Genomic DNA, 25,222 nt, shown 5'->3' on the forward strand with positions numbered 1-25,222 from the left:
ACACTTACAGGAAGTGAACCAATTGCAATTATTAACACACTCATAGCGGAAAGCAAGATCATTCTTTACGAATGCTGCATGATCTCAGCACCAAAGCAACGAGCTAAACGTAGCTCACCGAGCATGCAATGGCCCTGTGCCGTGACAAACAGTGGAAAAACTTGGAGCCTCCAGGAGATACGTGGATGACGACGACCCACCACCCACTTCCAAATGTCGTCGGCCAAATCAATAACGTGTCCACCGCGGTTTCTGGTGCACGTCCTTTACATCGGGAAGATGCTCAGCCAGACAGAACGAACAGCTGGCGCGTTGCTCGCACACATGTGCTGTCCGCGATGCTTCAGTCATTGCCTCTCCGGGGGAAAAACGGCCTCGGAGCCACTCGCGGCAAACGTGCCACGGCCTTTCACGCCAAAGATCGTGTTTCACGAGACTTGGGGCCAGCTGTCAGTCGCTCTATGGTTCAATACTATGATACAGAAGTATTCTTCAAACAAGAGTATCCAAAAGTTTAAAAGAATCATCCTCACGGAAGTTCTTGTGTCGTAATCCACACAGAAATAATTACCTTTTGAACATAGAGGTTTTAATTATTATTGCAAAAATAAACGTTTTCCTGTTATCCTGTAGCCATATAACATTTTCGAAACATTAAACCTATACGAGTGTTAAGAAATACAATTTTCCTAAACATGGTTGGGGTCTCATACTACGTGTTATATACACAGCTCTTTCGAAAAGGATTTCAGTGAAGTTCACCCCTACTGCGTGTCTCTTATAAATCCCAATTATAATTTACTTATCTTCGAGTTAATAAATTACAAAAAAATGGTTCAAATGGCTCTGAGCACTATGGGACTTAGAACTTAGAACTACTTAAAACTAACTAACCTAAGGACATCACACACATCAATGCCCGAGGCAGGATTCGAACCTGCGACCGTAACGGTCACGTGGTTCCAGACTGAAGCGCCTAGAACCGCACGGCCACAACGGCCGGCAATAAATTACAAATCTTGTTTATATTCTGCGCTCTAACATAAACGTCCTGTGGAAATATCTTCACCTGTTTTGTTTCGTTCTTCATAATCATCATCATCATCAGTGTTCTGCCAAAAGGCAGGTTTTGACATGGTAGTTCTCCAGTCTGTCCGGTCTTCTGTCATCCTCTTCAGGCCTGCATAATTTCCTCTTCCCTTTATGTCGTCTATCATCTTGTGCCTCCTTCTTCCTCTCAGTCTTCTTCCACAAACGAATCCTTCGAAAGCATCTGCTAGCAAGCACTCCCTTCTCAATGAATGTCCCAACCAGTTCTTTTTCTTTTTTTTTTTACAACATTTAACAGACATCTTCTCTCACCAACCCCTTCCAATACTCTTTCATTACTCACTCTTTCCATCCAGCTTATCCTCTCTATTCTCCTCCACATCCACATCTCAAATTCTTCTAACTTTTTTTCATTCTCTCGTATCAGCGTCCATGTTTCTGCCCCATATAGTGGCACACTCCAGAGAAAACATTTTCCAAGCCTTTTCCTTAGACTTTTATCTAATTTGCCACATAACAGTCTTCTCTTTCTGCTGAATGCCTTCTTTGATATAGCAATTCGAGTTTTCACCTCCTGGTGACATCTCACGTTTTCTGTTATTGTGTTTCCAAGATATTTAAATGCACTTACTTGGCTAATGGTTGATTGTCCTACTGTAATATTGGACAGTCTGCCTCTTGTACTGATGACCATAATCTTTGTTTTTGCTGTGATCCCATATTCCACACGAGCTTCATTCAGATCTTTCAGCATGTTATTCACTGTCCGCTCCCTTTCTGCCACTAATACAATGTCATCAGCAAATCTTATGCATTCTATCCTCTTTCCACCAATACGTATTGCTCTTTTCCCATCTAAGCCTTCTGCAATAATCTCTTCAAGGTGTGCATTAAACAACAGTGGGGAAAGGCAACAACCTTGTATAACACCTCGACCAATGCTGCTTCCTTCTGGCACTTCATTTCCGATCCATATCCTTACTTTCTGGTGTAAATATAGATTCTGTATCAGTCGTCTCTCTTTCCAATCTACTCCTTTCCTCTTCAAAATATCCATCAGCTTGTTCCACTGAACTCTGTCAAAAGCCGTTTCTAAATCTATAAAAATAGCAAAGTTTTCTCTACCTTTTTCCCTATATCTTTCCCCTATAGTTCTTAACAGACCAATAGCATCTCTTGTTCCTTTTCCTCGTCTAAATCCGAACTGCTCCTCTGCAATCCCTCTATCCAGCTTGCCATATAGTCTTCTATTCAACACTCTCAGCAAGACTTTAGCTGCATGAAAAATTAGACTGATGGTCCGATGCTCTTCACATTTTTTAGCGTTTCTCTTTTTCTCTTTTGGTATCATAACTGTTGGAAAGAAATCCTCGGGCCATCAGGCCATTCCCCTTTGTCATATGTCTCGTTACAGAGGTACACGATTTCTTTTCTTGTCTTGTTTCCCAAACTCTTCAACAGTTCTGCTGGCAAATCATGAATTCCACATGCCTTCCTATTCTTCATCTCCTTCAGTGCCTTTTCTACTTCTGCTTCCAAGATGGTGAATCTCTTTCCTTGTTCCGGCACATATTGCTCCTCTTATTGTTCTTCATAATGGTGTTCAATTTATGCATTACACTGACGTTAATCACACAAACATTTGGCAAGAATCTTTCCTGGAAACTACCGACACCCACAAGTTAGGAAAACAGTAGAAACATGTTGAGGAGGACTATATCCAGCAGTGAACAGAGATATACTGTCAAAGATAAAGAAGAAGAAGGAGAAGAAGAAGAAGAAGAAGAAGGAGAAATACTTTTCGTGATACCGCTATATTTCTGAATGGTTATTGTGCTTCTGTGACTAAAAATGCCTCACATTTTATGAATTATTTTTCAATGACCCGACTGGAAGAACCACCTTGCCGATGACTTATCAGGTAAGCAAACTAAATTTTGAGAGATCACGGCGGTAGAGATGAACAGGAAAAAATCTTACAACGACATCTTCTTAGCCCTTCCGTACCCATGTTCTATTTATTCAGGTCTCTTTCGTTGACGTTTCTCACAAAAATCGATTATATCTCTATAAATAATTTGCTAATTTGATGTGTTTCGCTGACCTCACTACGGCACAGCATGAACTGTAGCCTGTGTTATCGTTTAGGTCCATGCCGCTACATGGTTTAGTGTACATTAATTTCAATTTGTGACCACACGAGTTAATTACGGCTATCTGAAATCGCCTCATCCAACTACAGACACTTGAAATCGATTGTTTTCATTATCAGAGTGACGAGCTTGTATATATTTATCAGATTTGTTTTATCGAGCACGGCAGTGGAAATTACCAAGGTCGTGGAACATATGGTGCCCGAAGCTCTGAGTGTATAAAACAGCTACACATCACGTCTTTGGCACTGGTGACCAGCATGAAGTGCGCTTTAGTGGTTATTCTGTTACTGGCTTCTGCGCTGGTGAGTGTCAAGAAAAATTTTTTGATAAAAGTCTTTACGAAAGTTGTAAGAACAAGGAATTAGAAAGTGGAGATTATTTTATGAGTAGGATTATTGTACTGCAAATGATTTAAATTAAATAGTATTATCTTAGAGTTCAGATACTGATATGCCCAGGAGGCAATGATTTCAAAACTGTGGTGCACCTTTCGCATAAGCACCAATAATGCGAATACAATGAGTTGTAGTAGATTCGTAAACTCAGAATCAGTTTGTAACTATTTTCCACATGCCGTTAATTTAAAACCATATAAAATATGCACTACTAAGATTGTTACACTGTGGCCTTTTCTGCTGCAGGTTCTTACCAGATACAATGTAGATGTATTTATTTTTCTCCAACATTCGATCCACTAAAATTGTTATCATATGTGGAAAGAAAGAAATGGCCATACGGTATTCTTAGTTGGGACGCCTCGAGAGGCTTCCATCCTGTACAAGCAACGGCCCCTTTCCAATGGCTGTAACAGGGTTGTGTGGTATCTCTTCAGTATAGGTCACTAATGGACGTGCATGTAGTGCTGCATAATGATGCAAAAAGTGGTAGGATGAAACCCAATGGCATACCAAGGGTACCGTCGGGTTTAACGTTCTCATCCAAAAAATGGATCATCATCACGAATTTCATATGATTTCATTTAAAGAGACACTTTATTTTCCATGCTGCGATCGCCAAGCTTCTGATATGTTTTGTATGGCCTGTAGTGGTCCACTCAGTAAGCTTAGCCAGGACCAGTGGTTTCCACTGTGCAGCACTCATGCTACGCAGTTGAGGCCATGGGCTCCTCATGGGTGGTGGATGGACGGGGAGTGGGGGGGGGGGGGGGGGGTGGGGGAGGGTTTGTGCAGATCTTTTGTCCTCGTTCTTTGTGTAAATGGAAACTGCATCATACTTACAAAACTATTGCACAATATCTTGGATACAGAAAATTATAAAACATTTTTAATTTAAGAACATCAATATAAGGGGACAGGATCTGTGTAGTAGAGCTCCCTTCACCTGCTCTGCCCCAGAATGAGATCTCGGAATGAGACCTCGAGTCCGACATCCCCGGCAGTACCTCCCAAGTTTACATACTAAAGGATGTTGATATGATAGTCTGCTTAATCATAGGTTAGTATTTTAGAAGTTTGTCAGCCACACTACGTTACACATTCTACATCGTGTCTTTACACTATGTGATAAAGGGTTACTATTGATATGTGTTGTTTATGCAATGTATAGTGTCTCTTCAAGTGTTTTATTGTGTGTTTACTCTTATCCTAATTTACATTAAGTGCAGAAAAATCTACGTTATTATAATAACAGATTTAAGGAGGCGCCTGGTACAATAACCGACCACGATTATGTGATAACATGCAGAGTGAAGAAAAATGTCATACTTGTCGGTGCGCATGTGATTTCTCAGCCCAATTCAAAACAAAAGTGTATCTAGCAGAACCTAGTGTCACCAATAGGCTTAACAGAAATACGATTTTAAAAACGAGGCTATGGAAACGCTGTACTGCTTGCGGCATGACCAACAACATGCAGCATAAACTCGGCGCTCTACCGGTGCTGCCCCGTTAACTCAGTGACACGAGGTAATGCTGTGCGGAATGAATATTCAGACTCGTCAATGTGCGAATACTGTTCACGACAAACATTTTTTTTCGGTAAAAGCGTCAAACAATATCTAATTTATACTTCCACAATGTGGTGTCTTGTGTACATCTTTCCGTTACTATTATCTTTATTTAAACATTAAGAGATAACATGAACTTCTTACTCACGCAAACGATTCACTTTGTTTCGTCTATGACACAAATAAAGCCAATATAAAATAAATAGTGGATATAGTAACATTTACAGTATCCAGTGAGGCACAAAAGACACAATAGGCAGGTTGCACTGGATTGCACATTATGCTACACACAATAATTCCACTCAGTATGTCTGACGTCCACGCTTATATTCACAGATCCAGTACATACATGTACGAGCAATTTTATCTTTAGAGAAGATGTCCAAAACGACCACCTTACATTGACATACACTTCGCCACTTGCGGGATAGTATTTCGCTGGGTCCTACGCAAGACATCTGCATCCAACCATTGCCGAAGCGGCGTGGACGCGAACTATCAGGTCATGTACATCCATGGGTGAAGCACTAGAAACTTGGTCGGGGTAAGTGACCTCACGAATAAAAATGTAGTGGACTATGGTCAGGGGAACGTGGAGATTAGAACAATGGACCAATCCATTTGGCTCGAAGAGCTTCATTTATTAGTTACGCACATTCGTTACAAAGTGTGGCGGTGGATCGTCATGCTGAAACCATGACTGTCACCAGCGTAAGTGGAACCTTTTGTAGTGTGTCAGACACAGTACTGCAGAGAAACGTACAATACAAGGGCACATCCGAATCATCCAGCAACGGGACTGAAAGTCAATCGAAGAAACACGAATGCAATGAAAAGTAGCAAGAACGAGAACAACGAGAAACTTAACGTCAGGATTGATGATCAAGAGGTACATGACGTTATGCAAATCTACTAACTAGGCAGCAAAATAACACATGACGGACGGAGCACGGAGGACATACAGAACAAACTAGCACTGACAAAAAGGGCATTCCTGGCCAAGAGAAGTTTGCTAGTATCAAGCATAGGCCTTAGTTAGAGGAAGAAATCTCTGAGAATGTACGTTTCGACCACAGCATTGTATGGTAGTGAAATATGGACTGTGGGAAAATCAGAGCAGAGGAGAATCGAAGCGTTCGAGAGGAGATACTATAGAAGAGTGTTGAAAATCAGGTGGACTGGAAAGGAATGACGTGGTTCTACGCGGAATCAACGAGGAAAGGAATACATGGAAACCACTGACAAGAAGAAGGGACAGGAGGATGGGACATTTGTTAAGACATCAGCGGATAACTGCCATGGTACTAGTGAGATCTGTAGAAGTTAAAAACTATAGAGGAGGACAGAGACTGGACTGGACTGTCTTGTGACAGCCAGAGCGAGAGCACCAGCAGCAGCGAGTACTGTTTGTATAAAGCGTTTATTTTGCATTTTGTTTACGACCTTCCACTAAGGAAGGGATTCTATTTGTGTTTATCTGCTCTGCATAGTAACTAACAGTTCTTGATAAAACTTTACGTAGTTTTCGTGTTAGATTTCTTAGTGTTTTCTTGATCGTTTAGAACAGAAAGCGCCCTAAAACCGTCTTTTGTTTGTTTCGCGGCCGTTAGCCACTAGTCACTTGAATCAGCAGTTGTCTTGTGACAGCCAGAGCGAGAGCACCAGCAGCAGCGAGTACTGTTAGTATAAAGCGTTTATTTTGCATTTTGTTTACGACCTTCCACTAAGGAAGGGATTCTATTTGTGTTTATCTGCTCTGCATAGTAACTAACAGTTCTTGATAAAACTTTACGTAGTTTTCGTGTTAGATTTCTTAGTGTTTTCTTGATCGTTTAGAACAGAAAGCGCCCTAAAACCGTCTTTTGTTTGTTTCGCGGCCGTTAGCCACTAGTCACTTGAATCAGCAGTTGTCTTGTGACAGCCAGAGCGAGAGCACCAGCAGCAGCGAGTACTGTTTGTATAAAGCGTTTTTGTACTTATTTGCTGCGCTTAGCTTTTAAATAGTTTTTCTGGGAAAACCTAGCGTAGTTTTCGCGTCTCGTATTTCAGTGAGTGTTTCTTGATTATCAGAGTAGCTCATCAGAAGATTATCTTGGGAATTTGTCACCGTATAGAGTAGGGTAAACATAGTCATGTGTAGGGACTGTGGTTGTTGTGAGCGGACGCAAGGAGAATTGGCCACTCTTCGGGGGCAGGTGGAGGCTTTGTCTGTTAGGCTCATCGAACTCGAGGCGCAGGCGTCGGCTCGTAGTGGCGTTGGGGCAACTGTGGTGAGACCTATGCCTACTTCGGTGGCCTTGGAATCACATGGAACCCCTGATGTCGCTGCGTCTTCCGGCAGTGAGCATCTTACCGGTCAGCCATCACTCCAGGGTGAATAGCGGACAGTGGTGGGCTCGCGCGTGCCTGGCCGAAAGGCGAAGGTGGGATCTGGCCGCGTGGCAGCTGCCTTACCCCTTTCCAACAGGTACGGGGTGCTTCCTAGTGGTAATGACATCGTTTCCGAGCCACCACAGGATGCCTCGCCTGTTGGGCCAGTGGCCTATTCTCCGGCAAGGTCCCGACAGTCACAGAGGGCGGGCCTATTAGTTATAGGGAGCTCCAACGTTAGGCGGGTTATGGAGCCCCTCAGGAAAATAGCGGGTAGGTCGGGGAAGAATGCCAGTGTGCACTCGGTGTGCTTGCCGGGGGGTCTCGTCCGTAATGTGGAGGAGGCCCTTCCGGCAGCTATTGAACGCACTGGGTGTGACCGGCTGCAGATAGTAGCACATGTCGGAACGAATGACGCCTGCCGCTTGGGTTCTGAGGCCATCCTTGGTTCCTTCCGGCGGCTGGCTGATTTGGTGAAGACAACCAGCATCGCACGCGGAGTGCAAGCTGAGCTTAATATCTGCAGCATAGTGCCCAGAGTCGATCGCGGTCCTCTGGTTTGGAGCCGTGTGGAGGGTCTAAACCAGAGGCTCAGACGACTCTGCGACTATAATGGTTGCAAATTCATCGACCTCCGTTATTGGGTGGAGAACTGTAGGGCCCCCCTAGACAGGTCAGGCGTGCACTACACACCGGAAGCAGCTACTAGGGTAGCAGAGTACGTGTGGCGTGCACACGGGGGTTTTTTAGGTTAGAGGGACCCCCCCCCCCCCCCCCCCTTGGGCGAAACGATAAAATACCTGACGGCTTACCAGACAGAGAGGACATTATCATCGTTGATAAAGAACGTCCGTCCTCAGAGACCAAAAACAGGAAAAGTTAACGTAATATTGGTAAACTGCAGGAGTATCCAGGGCAAGGTTCCTGAATTAGTATCTCTTATTGAAGGAAATAGTGCGCATATAGTATTAGGAACGGAAAGTTGGTTAAAACCGGAAGTGAACAGTAACGAAATCCTAGACACAGAATGGAATATATACCGCAAGGATAGGATAAACGCCAATGGTGGAGGAGTATTTATAGCAGTAAAGAATTCAATAATATACAGTGAAGTTATTAGCGAATGCGAATGTGAAATAATCTGGGTTAAGTTAAGTATCAAAGGTGGGTCAGATATGATAGTCGGATGCTTCTATAGACCACCTGCATCAGCAACCGTAGTAGTTGAGCGCCTCAGAGAGAACCTCCAGAACGTCGTGAAGAAGTTTCGTGATCATACTATTGTAATAGGGGGAGACTTCAATCTACCAGGTATAGAATGGGATAGTCACACAATCAGAACTGGAGCCAGGGACAGAGACTCTTGTGACATTATCCTGACTGCCTTGTCCGAGAATTACTTCGAGCAGATAGTTAGAGAACCAACTCGTGAAGCTAACGTTTTAGACCTCATAGCAACAAATAGACCGGAACTTTTCGACTCCGTGAATGTAGAAGAGGGTATCAGTGATCATAAGTCAGTGGTTGCATCAATGACTACAAGTGTAATAAGAAATGCCAAGAAAGGAAGGAAAATATATTTGCTTAACAAGAGTGATAGGGCACAAATCGCAGAATATCTGAGTGACCACCATCAAACGTTCATTTCTGAGGAAGAGGATGTGGAACAAAAATGGAAAAAATTCAGAAACATCGTCCAGTACGCCTTAGATAAGTTCGTACCGACTAAGGTCCAAAGCGAGGGGAAAGATCCACCGTGGTATAACAATCATGTACGAAAGGTACTACGGAAACAAAGAAAGCTTCATCATAGGTTTAAGAGTAGTCGAATCATAGCTGATAAGGAAAAGCTGAACGAAGCGAAAAAGAGCGTAAAGAGAGCAATGAGAGAAGCATTCAACGAATTCGAACATAAAACATTGGCAAACAATCTAAACAAGAACCCTAAAAAGTTTTGGTCATATGTAAAATCGGTAATCGGATCTAAATCCCCTATTCAGTCACTCGTTGACCACGATGGCACCGAAACAGAGGACGACCGAAGAAAGGCAGAAATACTGAATTCAGCGTTCCGAACTATTTCACTGCGGAAAATCGTAACACGGTCCCTGACTTCAGCCGTCGCACGGACGCCAAAATGGAAATATTGAAATAAACGATATCGGAATTGAAAAACAACTGCTATCACTTAGTAGCGGAAAAGCATCCGGACCAGACGAGATACCCTTAAGATTCTACAGTGATTATGCTAAAGAACTTGCCCCCTTTCTATCAGCAATTTATCGTAGATCGCTGGAAGAACGTAAAGTACCTAGCGACTGGAAGAAAGCGCAGATCGTTCCCATTTTCAAGAAGGGTCATAAATCAGATGCGAATAATTATAGGCCTATTTCGCTTACGTCAATCTGTTGTAGAATAATGGAACATGTTTTGTGTTCTCGTATTATGACGTTCTTAGATAATACAAATCTCCTTCATCATAACCAACATGGATTCCGCAAACAGAGATCATGTGAAACTCAGCTCGCCCTATTTGCCCAAGAAATTCACAGTGCCGTAGACACTGGCGAGCAGATTGATGCCGTATTCCTGGTCTTCAGGAAGGCATTTGATACGGTTCCGCACTTACGTTTAGTGAAAAAAATACGAGCTTACGGAATATCGGACCAGGTTTGTGATTGGATTCAGGATTTCCTAGAAGAAAGAACACAACATGTCATTCTTAACGGTTCAAAATCTGCAGATGTAGAGGTAATTTCGGTAGTACCGCAGGGAAGCGTGATAGGACCTTTATTGTTTACAATATACATAAATGACTTAGTTGACAACATCGGTAGCTCCGTGAGGCTATTTGCAGATAACACGGATGTCTACAAGAAAGTAGCAACATCAGAAGACTCGTACGTACTCCAGGAGGACCTGCAGAGGATTAATGCATGGTGCGACAGCTGGCAGCTTTCCCTAAACGTAGATAAATGTAATATAATGCGCATACATAGGGGCAGAAATCCATTCCAGTACGATTATGCCATAGGTGGTAAATCATTGGAAGCGGTAACGACCGTAAAATACTTAGGAGTTACTATCCGGAGCGATCTGAAGTGGAATGATCACATAAAACAAATAGTGGGAAAAGCAGGCGCCAGGTTGAGACTCATAGGAAGAATTCTAAGAAATTGTGACTCATCGACGAAAGAAGTAGCTTACAAAACGCTTGTTCGTCCGATTCTTGAGTATTGCTCATCAGTATGGGACCCTTACCAGGTTGGATTAATAGAAGAGATAGACATGATCCAGCGAAAAGCAGCGCGATTCGTCATGGGGACATTTAGTCAGCGCGAGAGCGTTACGGAGATGCTGAACAAGCTCCAGTGGCGGACACTTCAAGAAAGGCGTTACGCAATACGGAGAGGTTTATTATCGAAATTACGAGAGAGCACATTCCGGGAAGAGATGGGCAACATATTACTACCGCCCACATATATCTCGCGTAATGATCACAACGAAAAGATCCGAGAAATTAGAGCAAATACGGAGACTTACAAGCAGTCGTTCTTCCCACGCACAATTCGTGAATGGAACAGGGAAGGGGGGATCAGATAGTGGTACAATAAGTACCCTCCGCCACACACCGTAAGGTGGCTCGCGGAGTATAGATGTAGATGTAGAATACATCCAGCAAAAAATTGAGGACGTGGGTTGCAAGTGCTACTCCGAGGTGAAGAGGTTGGCACAGGAGAGGAATTCGTGGCGGACTGCATCAGACCAGTCAGATTAATGACTCAAGAAAAAAAAATAGTAAGGGCCTAAAAGCACTCATTCCACAATTCCACCCTGCAGGTTGATGGCAAAGAATGCCCAAAAGCCACGTTTACGGGTAACATGTGGGCTGTGTTCCGATTAATAATGGATATTGTGGAGGTTGAAAACGTCTTCATGAGTGAAGCTGTATTCGTCAGTTCGTATCACGTTATTTATAAAATGTTGATTATCTTCCACTTGGTGCAAAAGCCATTCACAAAACTGTATTCGTCGAATGCGGTCTTTCGGCCGCTGGTGTCGATATATCGTGTAGTGATGTGGATGCATTTCTTTCATCGTGCAACACTTCAATAACCAGTCTTTGAGACATCTGGAACTGTCTTGCAACATCACAGGTACTTCGCTGAGGTGCCTGGTGAACGGAGTCTTCGGAGTACATCTAGTCTTTGGACGACCCCCGTTCATTACCTGCGGACGAAATTACCCGTTTCCTGAAGGCGTAGCTCCAGGCGACTTTTTCGGAACTGCGCCTTCGGTAGTATTGTGCAGCGTAGGTATGAGCAGCAACAGCAGCAGCAGCAGCAGCAGTTTCTTTATCGGATGCGCCTGGCACCAAAAGCCTATCGATGTATTCTTCATTTGTGTACTCCATAAGGAAGCTGACCCACATGAACGTGACAGGACCAGTTACGGCTGTGCACTGCGCAGCTATAGACACATACGATAGACTACTGTCATGCGGGAAAATTATGTACTGCTTATAAACGACGAGAACTGGGGAACAGACGTCTAAAAAGTAAAAAAGGAACTTGACAAGTATTTGAATCATAGCTACATGGTGGATGTGGGTTTGATGTCCCACAAGTGTACTCAGTGAGCTACGACGGCTGGTGCAGTAAATGCAGACTGGTACACGTTTCTCTGTACAATAGAATGCGCTGCACCATGTAACCGTTGCCAGCTCCTCGTTTTCATAAATCTGTTTTCAAAATGTGCCAGATCTGATTTTGATATATAAACTTTTGTCTTACCTGGATGAGGAATCGCATGCCGATTCCTACATGCAGCATTTTTTCTTCGTCCTATATGTCTCTCTGGTTTGATCTATATTTAACATTCCAATATTTTGGGTGGCTACAAGTTCTTCTTCACGTGTTATGTCGTCTATGTCGATGTTGGAGGAGTCCGTAGTACGGGAGTCATCATCTGAAGCAACCCAGTCGTCTCTTTGACGTCTGCTACGATGCCTGTAACGTCTCATTTTCTTATAGATGGTGTGTTCTCTCTTATAAATTTGGTCTACTAATTCATTTAGTTGTCCCCATTTCTGTGAGCCGCTGAGTGTGTTTTAGTGTTTCTCTTATAATTACTGTTGTATTCGGCTGTGCGTGTACTGCTCACAGTACAATACGATGTGTTCAGGGGATCCATGTTCGCCGCACTGGCAGTTGCGGTCCCAGAAAGTGAGAAGCGCTGCAGGTTCGCTGGATGTAGGCCATGGCCAGTCAGGAAATGAACCATGTCATGGACGGGATTGATATAGTTGGCATGATTCACCCGTAACCGTTCCCCGACGTTCGGGAAAACGTTGTACACATCACGGCCTTTGTCTCCTGTTGCCAGACAACCAGCCACCAAATGTTCAATGCCTTCCGCTTTTATTTCCTTGATTTTTTCGCGGCTTCCTCTCTTGAGCCAGTAGCATGCGGTTCCATGTCTGATCTTTATGTCGATTGGGAAGACACCCAACACCGCACATACCGCCTCTGCTGAGATGGTGCGGGTTGCCCCCGACAGCCACAGGAGGACACTCCTTCGTCCACGCCTCATTGCTGTCCTGCTGGTCTTTAGAGCAAGTCAATGTGCGTATCACTTGCCGCTAAGCTCACCACCTATTCATACAGAGCGCTGTGGTTCGCTCTGACGTCTGTAATTGATTGTCTGTACAGTGTGGCGTTTATGCGTGCGAGTTTATATCGAGTATTTCCTCTGCCTTATCAGTAGTTTCTCTTTTAATGTTTTTATTTTGCATTAAGACCATGACACACCGCTGCGAGATTTGGAATACAATGCAGAACACTGGTGAAAATATGTTTATCAGTAACTCGTACGCCACCATCTCTTTTTCCGTTTCCGGGCAAATAATAGCTCTGAAAATTCTTCCATCATCTGAAATTGGACTTCCGAGTCTAACACCACACACAAAGACGAGCGTTAGCGACATCGTTTGTGTATGCAGTCTCGTGTCTAGAAATGTCGTTTCCTAACTTTTTTTTGCAAGTTACATATACTATACTGCTATTTTTATTCGTTTTTGCTTTGCACAGCCGGCCGATGTGGCCGAGCTGCTCTAGGCGCTACAGTCTGGAACCGCGCGACCGCTACGCTCGCAGATTCGAATCCTGCTTCGGGCATGGATGTGTGTGACGTCCTTAGGTTAGTTAGGTTTAAGTAGTTCTAAGTTCTAGGGGACTGATGACCTCAGCAGTTAAGTCCCATAGAGCTCAGAGCCATTTGAACCATTTGCTTTGCACAGAGTTTGAAGTGATGTTGTACTATTTCGTACAGACGGCTCCGTGATAATTAAGGCATTACATCATAGTGTAGAAAAGCGTGTATCCAGGCATTACTCAGCTGTGGAGTATTATGAGTTTCACTTGCCACTGTTGTAACCTCCCAGCAGTAATATTTAAATGGAAATGGAAATGGAGCCAAATGTAACCTCCCAAAGAATAATAATTAAATGAATTTTTCTTAATATTGTAACCTCTGAACAAAATTGGCTCCCATTTATAATCTGTGCGCAGAAATGCATTCACACTTAATATTCCCACAAAATTCTTTTCTCATTTAATGTCAATAATAAAAAAGTTTTGTGACCTGATGAATTTATAAGGACAGCGGCGCTGACCTTGGGCCCTGTATTCTGAATAACAAAAACAAAAATTCGAACCTCAATAAAACTGCAATTATATCTGCTCTTAATTAGTCATTTTTCGACACAGCTTCGTGCAATGCTGGCGTATATTTTTTTTTTTTTTCTTGGAAGCAATGATAATGCATTGGAAATTCTTTAAATTGAAATGAGTACTTTTCTTTAAAAGAGTTGCTTTATATTATAAAATTATTATTGGGGCATTTCTTTGAACAAATTAAATTACAATTAACATACATTATTAAATATGCGCAAGGCTGCTTCTTTACCTTCTACAACAATACTCATCCTCCAGAGTCCTGACCAGAGTCGCGAGCAGAGCACACAGCCGACGCATGCCGACTCCCGCAGACTACACCAGACTACTACTAAAGCCGACCGACTACTACTGTCGACTCGCGCAGACAAGCGCAGACTAGCGACAAGCAACAACTAACGATAAACTACTCTCTGGTCAGAGATTCTGTCATGCCTCGCCCATCGCCGGCAAAGCATACGTCTTACACTGTAACAGCAGATAAGTGGACCACCGTGTAGCTAGTCGCTTTACATGCTATTGTTAGATAACCACAATTCATTTGCATCGACACAGGAACGCTAACAGTGGGCTCCCCAACCACTGAAATTTTGATTGAGTAGTCGTGGTCCATTTGCAATCACATCAATAGCTTGGCGATGGTGCTGATCAGGAAACATACGACGCAATAGATCACTAGTGCCATAATTCATAGAGCATTGGTTGGTATCATCGTAGGAGAAGTGAGTATAAGAGTTACACCGCTCATCGTGGTAGGTAAGACGTACAAGGTTCAACTGTTGATTATGTTTACTTGCACCAGCCTTATTGACACCTGCACGGTTTATCCATCCTCCAATGTATCACCCAGCGCTCTGGATACAACGTTACTAACCTTTCGCGGAACACCACTTGACCTCTGCACTACCGAACACACCATAAGTAACACATACAGCAAAAAAAGAAACAACCACCTCAACATCGATGTTGCCCCTAACAATACTAAAAAAATCTGCTGATCATCTCCTGGAAGCCCCTGGTAAATAAATTTCTGGTATCGGTGGACGTACAATAGTTAAGTGACGACTAGGTTCAAGACGGTCACCTGCTGGGTTACGTATGTCCTGTGCTGACCACTGACTTCTCTTCCAGGCAGCGGACCCGCGGCGGGCCGGCAGGCTGCACTCCCAGTCGCATCTCAGGAAGCTGCCGCGTGCGCCGCCTTCTCCTCCTGCAACTAAGAGGATCCCTGGTAAGTGACAGAGTGCATGAGTGAACAATAAGATGTAGGCGAGTAGTTACATCTTTGGTTCCAAGTACGGACTTTTCACAACATGCGGAACCTGTTGCAATCAATTCAGTCCGAAGATTGGTTTGCTGCTGCTCTCCACACTAGTCCATCCTGTGCAAAACCCTTCCTCCTTGCATTACTGCTGCAACCTACATCTATTTGAACCTGCTCAATGTAGTCAAACCTTGGTTTCCAATTTTTACCCGACACCAGTTACGTCACCAAACTGACTAATTCTTGATACCACAGACTGATCCTATAAACGGATCGCCTCTTTTTGTCAAGTTGTAGTACAAATCGCTTTTCTTCCCAATATGATTCAGTACCTCCTCATTAGTTGACTGATTAGCCCATCAAATCTTAAGCGTGCTGCTGTAGCACCACATCTCAAAAGCTTCAACTTTCGTAATGTCTGACCTGTTAAGTGTCCGCGATACACTTATGTACAACACTAAACTCCATTTTAATACCTTCAGAAAACACTTCTTAACACTTAAATCCATGTTCGAAGCAAAGAAATTTCCCACTTTCAGAAACGCTTTTCTTGTAATTGCAATCTGCATTATATATTCTCCCCACCTGGGTCATCATCACTTATTTTGCTACCAAAATAAGAAAGATCATCTGGCCCTTTTAGAGTCTCGTTTCCAAACCTAAGTCTCTCAGCATCGCTTGATTTAATTCAAGTACCTTCGTTTTAGTTTCGCTAATTTTCATTTAATAACATTCCTTTCAACACACTATCAATTCGCCGGCCGCTGTGGCCGAGTGGTTCTACGCGCTTCAGTCTGTAACCGCGCTGCTGCTACGGTCGCCGGTTCGATTTCTGCATCGGGCATGGATGTGTGTGATGTCCTTAGGTTAGGTAGGTTTAAGTAGTTCTAAGTCTAGGGGATTGATGACCTCCGATGTTAAGTCCCGTATTGCTTAGTGCCTTTTGAACCATTTGAACCACTATCAGTTCCTATATTAAAAATAAAATAATCTTGGTTGCGAAGTTATTTTTATTTAACAACAATGCGTTTCGTCGTTGTTAGGAATCACCAGATTAGGTAACACAGTCAGATGAAGTTCACTGTGCAGGCTGCCAAAGCTCTACGTCAGCCACATACACATAAGACCGTCTCGACGAAAATGCGATCGTCAGAATAACTAAAAGGATCTGTGAAAACCTTTGTACTGTTATAGCAAGTATAACAGTGAGACGTCTGTCTGTAGACGAATGGCAGCCCATTTTTAAACTAGAGAAGGTAGTGATGTCGGGCTCTGGGGTCGACGTTCTATCTCATCCAAATGTCCGGACTTGGGACAGGCTAGATCACTCCAGGCCATTGCCTCATAGATTTTGCTTTATACTAGGCTCCATTGTGTCGCTCATGCAAACAATAATCGTCTCCGAACTGTTCCTCTACGGTACAAAGAACACAATGCTGTGAAATGTGTTCATATCCTTTCACAACTGTTTTCTTAAGCACAGTGTGAGGAACACGCCATAATTGAAAAAGAGATGCCCATACCGGAACACCATCTCCTCCGTATTTGACTGTTGGCACCACGGGTGATGCCAGGTAAAGTTCTGTAGACATTCGCGAACCGAAAACCCTGCATCAGACTGCCACAGGGCATAACGTGAGTCGTCACTCCAGACCACTCGTTTCCAGTCATCCACTGCCCAATGACGTCGACGTTTGTACCATCTCAGGCGCCACTTAGCATTGATTACAGAAACGTGTGGCTGATGAGGAGCTCCTCAACCACTGCACTTTATTGTTTTTAACTTCCTACCCAATTCATTCGGCTAGGGAAAGCTGATACCACTTTGAAACTCACGAGTGATTCCTTCTGTTGAAAACTGTTGATTTGTTACAACCACCATCCGCAAAGCTTGACGGTCCCTGTCAGTACATGAAGTCTGCCTTGTCTTTGTTCAGTTGTCGTTTTTCCTTAACATCGCCTCTTCACAATCACGTCATCAATTGTCTAGTTCCGAAGCTTCCGAAGTGTTGAAATGTCCCTGATGATCTTGTTACTCAGGTGACATCCAATAACTAGTTGACTTTTGAAATCAGTGAACTCTCGCGACCGACTCTTTATGCTGGTATTTCTTCTCTACAGACAACAAAATACTCCCCGAGTCCTTTTGTACTGGTGAGTCCTTCTTTTATTTATTTACACGTCAGGTTCCGTAGGTCCAATTTGAGGAGCAAATCTCCAAGGTCATAGAACGTGTCAGTACATGAAATTACAACATAAAAGTAATAACAAATAAAATTAAATGTTTATGAAGCCGAAAAACGTCAGTTAGTAAGTTTAAGTAAATGCAATCAACAATACAATAAGAATCAGCTCAATTTTTCAAGGAACTCCTCGACAGAATAGAAGGAGTGACCTATGAGGAAACTCTTCAGATCCGATTTGAAAGCTCGTGGATTACCGCTAAGATTTCTTAATTCGAGTGGTAGCTTATTGAAAATGGATGCAGCAGTATACTGCACACCTTTTTGCACAAGAGATAAGGAAGTCCGATTCAAATGCAGGTTTGATTTCTGCCGCGTATTAACCGAGTGAAAGCTGCTTATTCTCGGGAATAAGCTAATATTGTTAATAATAAATGACGGCAAGGAATATATACATTGAGAGGCCAATGTCAAAATACCCAGACTTGTGAACAGGGGTCGACAAGAGGTTCGTGAACTTAAACAATTTATTGCCCGAACCACCCGTTTCTGAGCCAAAAATATCCTTTAGAATGGGAACCGCGGTGGTTCGAATCATGCCTCGGGCATGGATGTGTGTGATGTCGTTAGGTTAGTTAGGTTTACGTAGTTCTAAGTCTAGGAGCCTGATGACTTCAGATGTTAAGTCCCATAATGCTTAGAGCCATTTGAACGATTTGAACTAACCAAGTTCAAACATCGAACAATGTGGATTCGTTTCACTTTGTTTCCATTCATGATGATGTACGTGAGGAGACCTTAAAACTTCGTATGAAAAGTGTTCGTGTCGATTAACACGTAACACAATCTCATTTTGTTAAGAAGGACAATATCCCAGAGAAGAACGATGCAGTTGTTCAGTATGTGTCTTTGTGGTCGAATAATGATAATTATTCTTTACTTATGATGAGTACAAGTCGAGTGAATGCGAACCATCACTGTGTTATTAATAAAGGGATGACAGTCCGAAGCTGCATTTGGACTTGTTTTGGCATTTTGGCGGCATGTACGATCTGCTATTAACATAAACAGCATACTCTAAAACTACCGTTACAAACTCCTAGGATTTTTAGAGGGGAATGAGTAGATAATATGGTGAACTGGAACCAATGTTTCGGTACGTACCGTCTCCGTACTACAGCCATTTGATAACATGTTGGTAACGCGAACATTTTCACAATTAATTTATTAGGCATGACCGAGTATATAACATCTTCTACAGCTCTATTCATTGACAACCAAAGAACTCGTTGACAGATACTCTTGGTATTCTGCAAACGTGTACTCAGCCAGTCGCTGTAACAGTCACAGACACATGAATGAGGCTCGAACCAGGGCAGAAAGATACAACAGACGTCAAATGATATTAGTCGATCCGACGTAAACACTCCCACCATGACTAACTTATTGCATCAAATATGTTTTCAAATAGCTGTAGCGCGAAAACGATACGTTTCTGGACATGGGTTCTAATTCAGAATATTGTCCACTCGGTCGCCTTTGCAGGTCTTATAATTTCGTAAGTGAAATTTTACAGCATTCCCTATAAGATCGTATAGAGGTGACCATTTGGTTGCAAGCGGAAAAATACTGTAACAGGCAGTCTCAGTGTGACCGTGACTACTTTCAATCAAAGTTGCAGTAGGGGCCGATATGAACTATGTGCTCTGCATTCTAAAAGGAGAAGACGAAGAAGGAGAATTGAAGAAAGCCAACCCTGCCTTTCTCTATTCAGGGGATCTTCCGAACAGATAACTAAAGTTGATTCACCTGCAGGGTCCGCCGGGGAATTTCGCGAATTCTCGTGAAGTCTTATCGACTTCAACTAATTTCACCAGTATTAGTAGTAATATTTGTCAAACTCTTCTTTTACAGTGGGAAGACGAATGGTGCAAATTTCTTACACATACCTGCCTAAGAGCTGTCACTCCCCAAAGTAATCAATCTTACTGTTAGAGCATGAAATCAGTGTGGTCTCATTCACTAACTCGTTGATATCCATGTTATAACACTAGTTCGTTATACGTTATACGCCACTCTTCCCTAACTACTGAACATAAAGTCCTGTCACGGGAAAAGCCACGTGTAACACTAACCTGTCGTGACACAAGCTAATGTTACCCCCTGCGAGGACTTGGGAATTTTGACTGCATGTGTATCTAATGGATAAAGGTATCGGACTGTAATACTGAATATATTGCAACTAACAGAAAACTAAACAGACTTTAACTTTGGGGTTAATGAAAGTAGTAAAATTCATATAAGAATGAAAAAATGATCGGTCGACCGCAAAATTAAGCCCAATAATTCGGAAATATATGTTTAAGAAAATTGAATAGTAGTTGTTGAAGTTACTTTCATTAATATTTCCCTTTGAACATCACACTGGATACAAACTGACTCAGGCCACTCTGAGCTGTGCATAGCAGCAGTTACCAATAATGCACAAACTGGAAATCATGGAAATCAAAAATGTACCAAACTTATACTAACAACAGTTACACTCAAGATTATTACATGAACCAGTACTGAAATGTTACTGCAAGAAGTGCAGAACTAAATTTTGGACATGGGGGGGGGGGGGGGGTTCTGACTTAACTAACATGTGACAACCACTAACAAATAATATCACAATTACACTGTTTGTACCCCCATTAATAGAAATCTATCAGATTTTCTTAGTAGCAATGATATTCCAATTATCTTTCTAATATGAGAAGAAAATGGTGGGGACCCATAAACTGGTATAATATCACTAGTTAAGTCTATGAGTATTTCAGTTGAAAAGACTAATTAAAACAGATTCACTTCTTAACTTTACTTGGGATAGTTTATATTTTACTTTTCAAGGCAAATTATTCAACATTGAACTCAATTAACTCAGAAAACAAATCATTCATGATAGTACTCGAGACTAAATTAAGTTTCAAATGAGTTTAACTTATTTGCCCCTTTCATCACCTGTGATGCAGCTATTTTAGACAGTAACATATACACAATCTGAGACTGTATTTTTGCAAAACGATATTTTCACTAAACTAAGAGTACTTTAGGAAATTTCTAACCATCTTCGCTTTTGTGGTTTTAACTTCAACTTTTGCTAATCTTTGCACATTTGACCAACATAAGTAAACCACTAGTTCATTTGAAACAGGAGAGGACCCTGCACAGGTTCATGATCAGGATAGAAGTCATGGTTCCAAACGCAGATTTATAGCATTAGGATTATTATTAAAATCACTCGCACAAATTAACTGGTCCATGCTCTGATACATATCTGTATGCATGAAGTTAGTGGAGCAGTGGTGAAGTTGTGGTGGCAAGCGACATGGAGGCTAACTGTACACACGGCTCTTGATGTTTGAATGGTATATAAAATTACTTCTTGGAGACGGATTTTTAACGTGTTAGAGCCATTCCTAATTGCCGAGAGTACTAGTCAACAGCCAAATCCACATCAGCGGCAAAATTCTTTTCAAAACGGCTTCCAGTTACCTCCCTTGGCACCGTCGATGTGTACCGTTCCCACCAAGTAGCCGCACAGTTCGCCCGCCAAAACCACATTTTACATCGCGCCGTGCCGCTTCCGTTACGAAGGGACTTCCCCTTCCCTACCTCTTTCACATTTTACAAACACAAATGCCGTAAGCATAAACCAGCTTCCAGTACACTTTTTTTTTTTTTAGAAGTATACATCTATTACAAAATTTCATTATTTTGAACAATCATTTATCTTTTTCCATATATACATTATAACACTCTAATCTCCTGTCACAAATCAAGGACTTCAATTAACAAAGAGCACACACTCCATTACCGTAGATACACAGTTACCTGATAAAAACCTGCTACTAATCGATATGTGTTACAAGGTGACCACTAAAAGATAACTAGCTGAGAATTTCCTGACAGATTAGGATTTCGTAGCGGACAGAGACGTGAACTCGAGACTATCGCTGTTGCCAACACCTCTCTCTCATCACACCAGTGAGATACTTCCATTATTCGTTTATGACGTTCTGAATTACTGCTCCTGAATCGGTAGGAGGGGGTCGACTTCGGGCGGCGAGTATGTAGCGTCCGACTGCAGCCAACGTTAACGATCTGAAAAACGGCGTTTCTGTTTGTGCAATACGTATTACGAAGTGACTGTGGTGCCATTTTGTGCTGCGTTCTTAATTAGTATACCTCGCAAACAATGACGAAGCAGTTCCTGTGGCAGTTCTTATTGTCATAGAAGATAGAAGCGCGATACGAAACTGCCACAAGTGCATGAGGAAAGTAAATCTCCCTCCCCCCTTGCCCCCCCTCCCCGCCTCCAACCCCAACCCACACACCTTGTAGTGTCACTCAGGCGGCGACAGTGAGCAGTGCTCGCTTCTTCCGGTCTCCGTAACCCCCCCCCCCCCCCCGAGGCACAAGAGAATTCGGTCGTGACCACCTGAACAAAGAATTTCTCTTTCCCAATACCTATATGAGATGGCTTGTTTTCCGCAGCATCCGCAGAAGACCGCGTGGTGCAAGGTTCGCGGGCCGTGCAGGGCCAGTTCCCGTTCCAAGCGGGCCTCATGATCGACGGCTCCGGCTTCTGCGGCGGTTCCCTCATCTCGACCACCGCCGTCCTCACCGCTGCGCATTGCGTCGACGCGTAAGTATACACATTTTGTAGCAATGCTCGCGCGTCCTGTATCTAAAAGTAACGTAATCACCAAAGCATGGAATAAATAATAACAATACTCGACGCGCTTAATCAACAACAACATAACGAAGTCTTGGCTCTGAGCACTATGGGACTTAACGTCTGAGGTCATCAGTCCCTTAGAACTTAGAACTACATAAACCTAACTAACCTAAGGACATCACACACATCCATGCCCGAGGCAGGATTCGAACCTGCGATCGGAGCGGTCGCACGGTTCCAGACTGTAGCGCCTAGAACCGCTACGCCACTCCGGCTGGCAACGAAATCTTACTTGTTAAACAACCTTCATTTCTAGATCGACAATTATTTGGATAACATTAGCCTTTGAAACCACATACAGAGCCAGATGGCCAGTGACTTTTGCTACTGATAATCTGAAGAAACAGGGACTTCCAAAAGGATGGGCAAACTGAAACTGACTCGGGAAATATTTATAACTAGCTGACTCGACAATCTTTGCAATTGCTAAACATGTATGGGAGTTGTATACACGTCTCCTTCTCCCCCTCTCGCTCTCTACCTCTCTCCTCTTCTCCCTTTCTTTGACCATCTCTTCCTCCTCCCCCTATCGCTGTCCATCATCTTTCCCCTGCTCCCTATATACACTCCTGGAAATGGAAAAAAGAACATATTGACACCGGTGTGTCAGACCCACCATATTTGCTCCGGACACTGCGAGAGGGCTGTACAAGCAATGATCACACGCACGGCACAGCGGACACACCTGGAACCGCGGTGTTGGCCGTCGAATGGCGCTAGCTGCGCAGCATTTGTGCACCGCCGCCGTCGGTGTCAGCCAGTTTGCCGTGGCATACGGAGCTCCATCGCAGTCTTTAACACTGGTAGCATGCCGCGACAGCGTGGACGTGAACCGTATGTGCAGTTGACGGACTTTGAGCGAGGGCGTATAGTGGGCATGCGGGAGGCCGGGTGGACGTACCGCCGAATTGCTCAACACGTGGGGCGTGAGGTCTCCACAGCACATCGATGTTGTCGCCAGTGGTCGGCGGGAGGTGCACGTGCCCGTCGACCTGGGACCGGACCGCAGCGACGCACGGATGCACGCCAAGACCGTAGGATCCTACGCAGTGCCATAGGGGACCGCACCGCCACTTCCCAGCAAATTAGGGACACTGTTGCTCCTGGGGTATCGGCGAGGACCATTCGCAACCGTCTCCATGAAGCTGGGCTACGGTCCCGCACACCGTTAGGCCGTCTTCCGCTCACGCCCCAACATCGTGCAGCCCGCCTCCAGTGGTGTCGCGACAGGCGTGAATGGAGGGACGAATGGAGACGTGTCGTCTTCAGCGATGAGAGTCGCTTCTGCCTTGGTGCCAATGATGGTCGTATGCGTGTTTGGCGCCGTGCAGGTGAGCGCCACAATCAGGACTGCATACGACCGAGGCACACAGGGCCAACACCCGGCATCATGGTGTGGGGAGCGATCTCCTACACTGGCCGTACACCACTGGTGATCGTCGAGGGGACACTGAATAGTGCACGGTACATCCAAACCGTCACCGAACCCATCGTCCTACCATTCCTAGACCGGCAAGGGAACTTGCTGTTCCAACAGGACAATGCACGTCGGCATGTATCCCGTGCCACCCAACGTGCTCTAGAAGCTGTAAGTCAACGACCCTGGCCAGCAAGATCTCCGGATCTGTCCCCCATTGAGCATGTTTGGGACTGGATGAAGCGTCGTCTCACGCGGTCTGCACGTCCAGCACGAACGCTGGTCCAACTGAGGCGCCAGGTGGAAATGGCATGGCAAGCCGTTCCACAGGACTACATCCAGCATCTCTACGATCGTCTCCATGGGAGAATAGCAGCCTGCATTGCTGCGAAAGGTGGATATACACTGTACTAGTGCCGACATTGTGCATGCTCTGTTGCCTGCGTCTATGTGCCTGTGGTTCTGTCAGTGTGATCATGTGATGTATCTGACCCCAGGAATGTGTCAATAAAGTTTCCCCTTCCTGGGACAATGAATTCACGGTGTTCTTATTTCAATTTCCAGGAGTGTATCTTTTATCCCCCACTCTCTCCATCCATCTCTTCCTCCCTCATCTCTCGGTCCACATCCTCCTATCCCTCCTTTATATCTACTTCTTCCCCCATTTTCTGCTCATCTCCTCTGCACCGCCCTCTTACCTTATGTATTCTTATTACAAACGGAACCTTCATTAAGAACTGAAGCCAAATGAATGGGTAAATCGGTATACATGGCGTAAACACTGGGTATGAGACAGACCATTACAGCTATTGGATCTGCGAGGATAGTATCTTTAATGACAATATTTCGCATTGATGTCTAACTCCACTGAGAACCGTGTCCACCAATACCGTATTGTTGTCAACATATTTTGGATAAATAGCAGGACCGGTCGTAAATATTGAAATCCTTTATTTTACAGATGATTACAGTGACCGAACTCGATCTGCAAAATAAAAGATTTCAGTTTTTACGAGCGATGCTGCCATTTGTCCAAAATATACTGAATATTTCGAATTGTTTTGATTTACGAATAGGAGGGATTATAAAGTTAGCCATAACACAGCTTTCCTGTTTTCTGTTAAAACTTACTGCGAAGAGGAAAATAAAACTACACATCTTCACAGCACAGCCTAGCATGTTCTTTCTAGCAGCCATTGCTGGATGGTTGTGAGTAAGCTACAAGTGTGCGAGTCGAAGTCGACTGTAACCGTTGTTCCGACTCACTGATAGTATTTTGTCCGAAGAAATAAACCAGGGCCA

General features: G+C 43.7%; 1 protein-coding gene across 1 annotated transcript in view; it reads left to right on the forward strand.

Moving 5' to 3' along the window:
• Positions 1-2,751: 2,751 nt before the first annotated feature.
• LOC124775668 (brachyurin-like) overlaps positions 2,752-25,222 on the forward strand; it is a 47,195-nt gene continuing 24,724 nt past the window's right edge. Inside the window, exons 1-3 of the mRNA XM_047250496.1 lie at positions 2,752-2,853; positions 15,408-15,507; positions 22,260-22,410. Of these exons, the coding sequence (XP_047106452.1) occupies positions 2,752-2,853; positions 15,408-15,507; positions 22,260-22,410 (353 nt within the window). The remainder of the gene's footprint in view (positions 2,854-15,407; positions 15,508-22,259; positions 22,411-25,222) is intronic.

This window comes from Schistocerca piceifrons, chromosome 2 (genome assembly GCF_021461385.2).
Source record: "Schistocerca piceifrons isolate TAMUIC-IGC-003096 chromosome 2, iqSchPice1.1, whole genome shotgun sequence".
Taxonomy (NCBI): Eukaryota; Metazoa; Arthropoda; class Insecta; order Orthoptera; family Acrididae; genus Schistocerca; species Schistocerca piceifrons.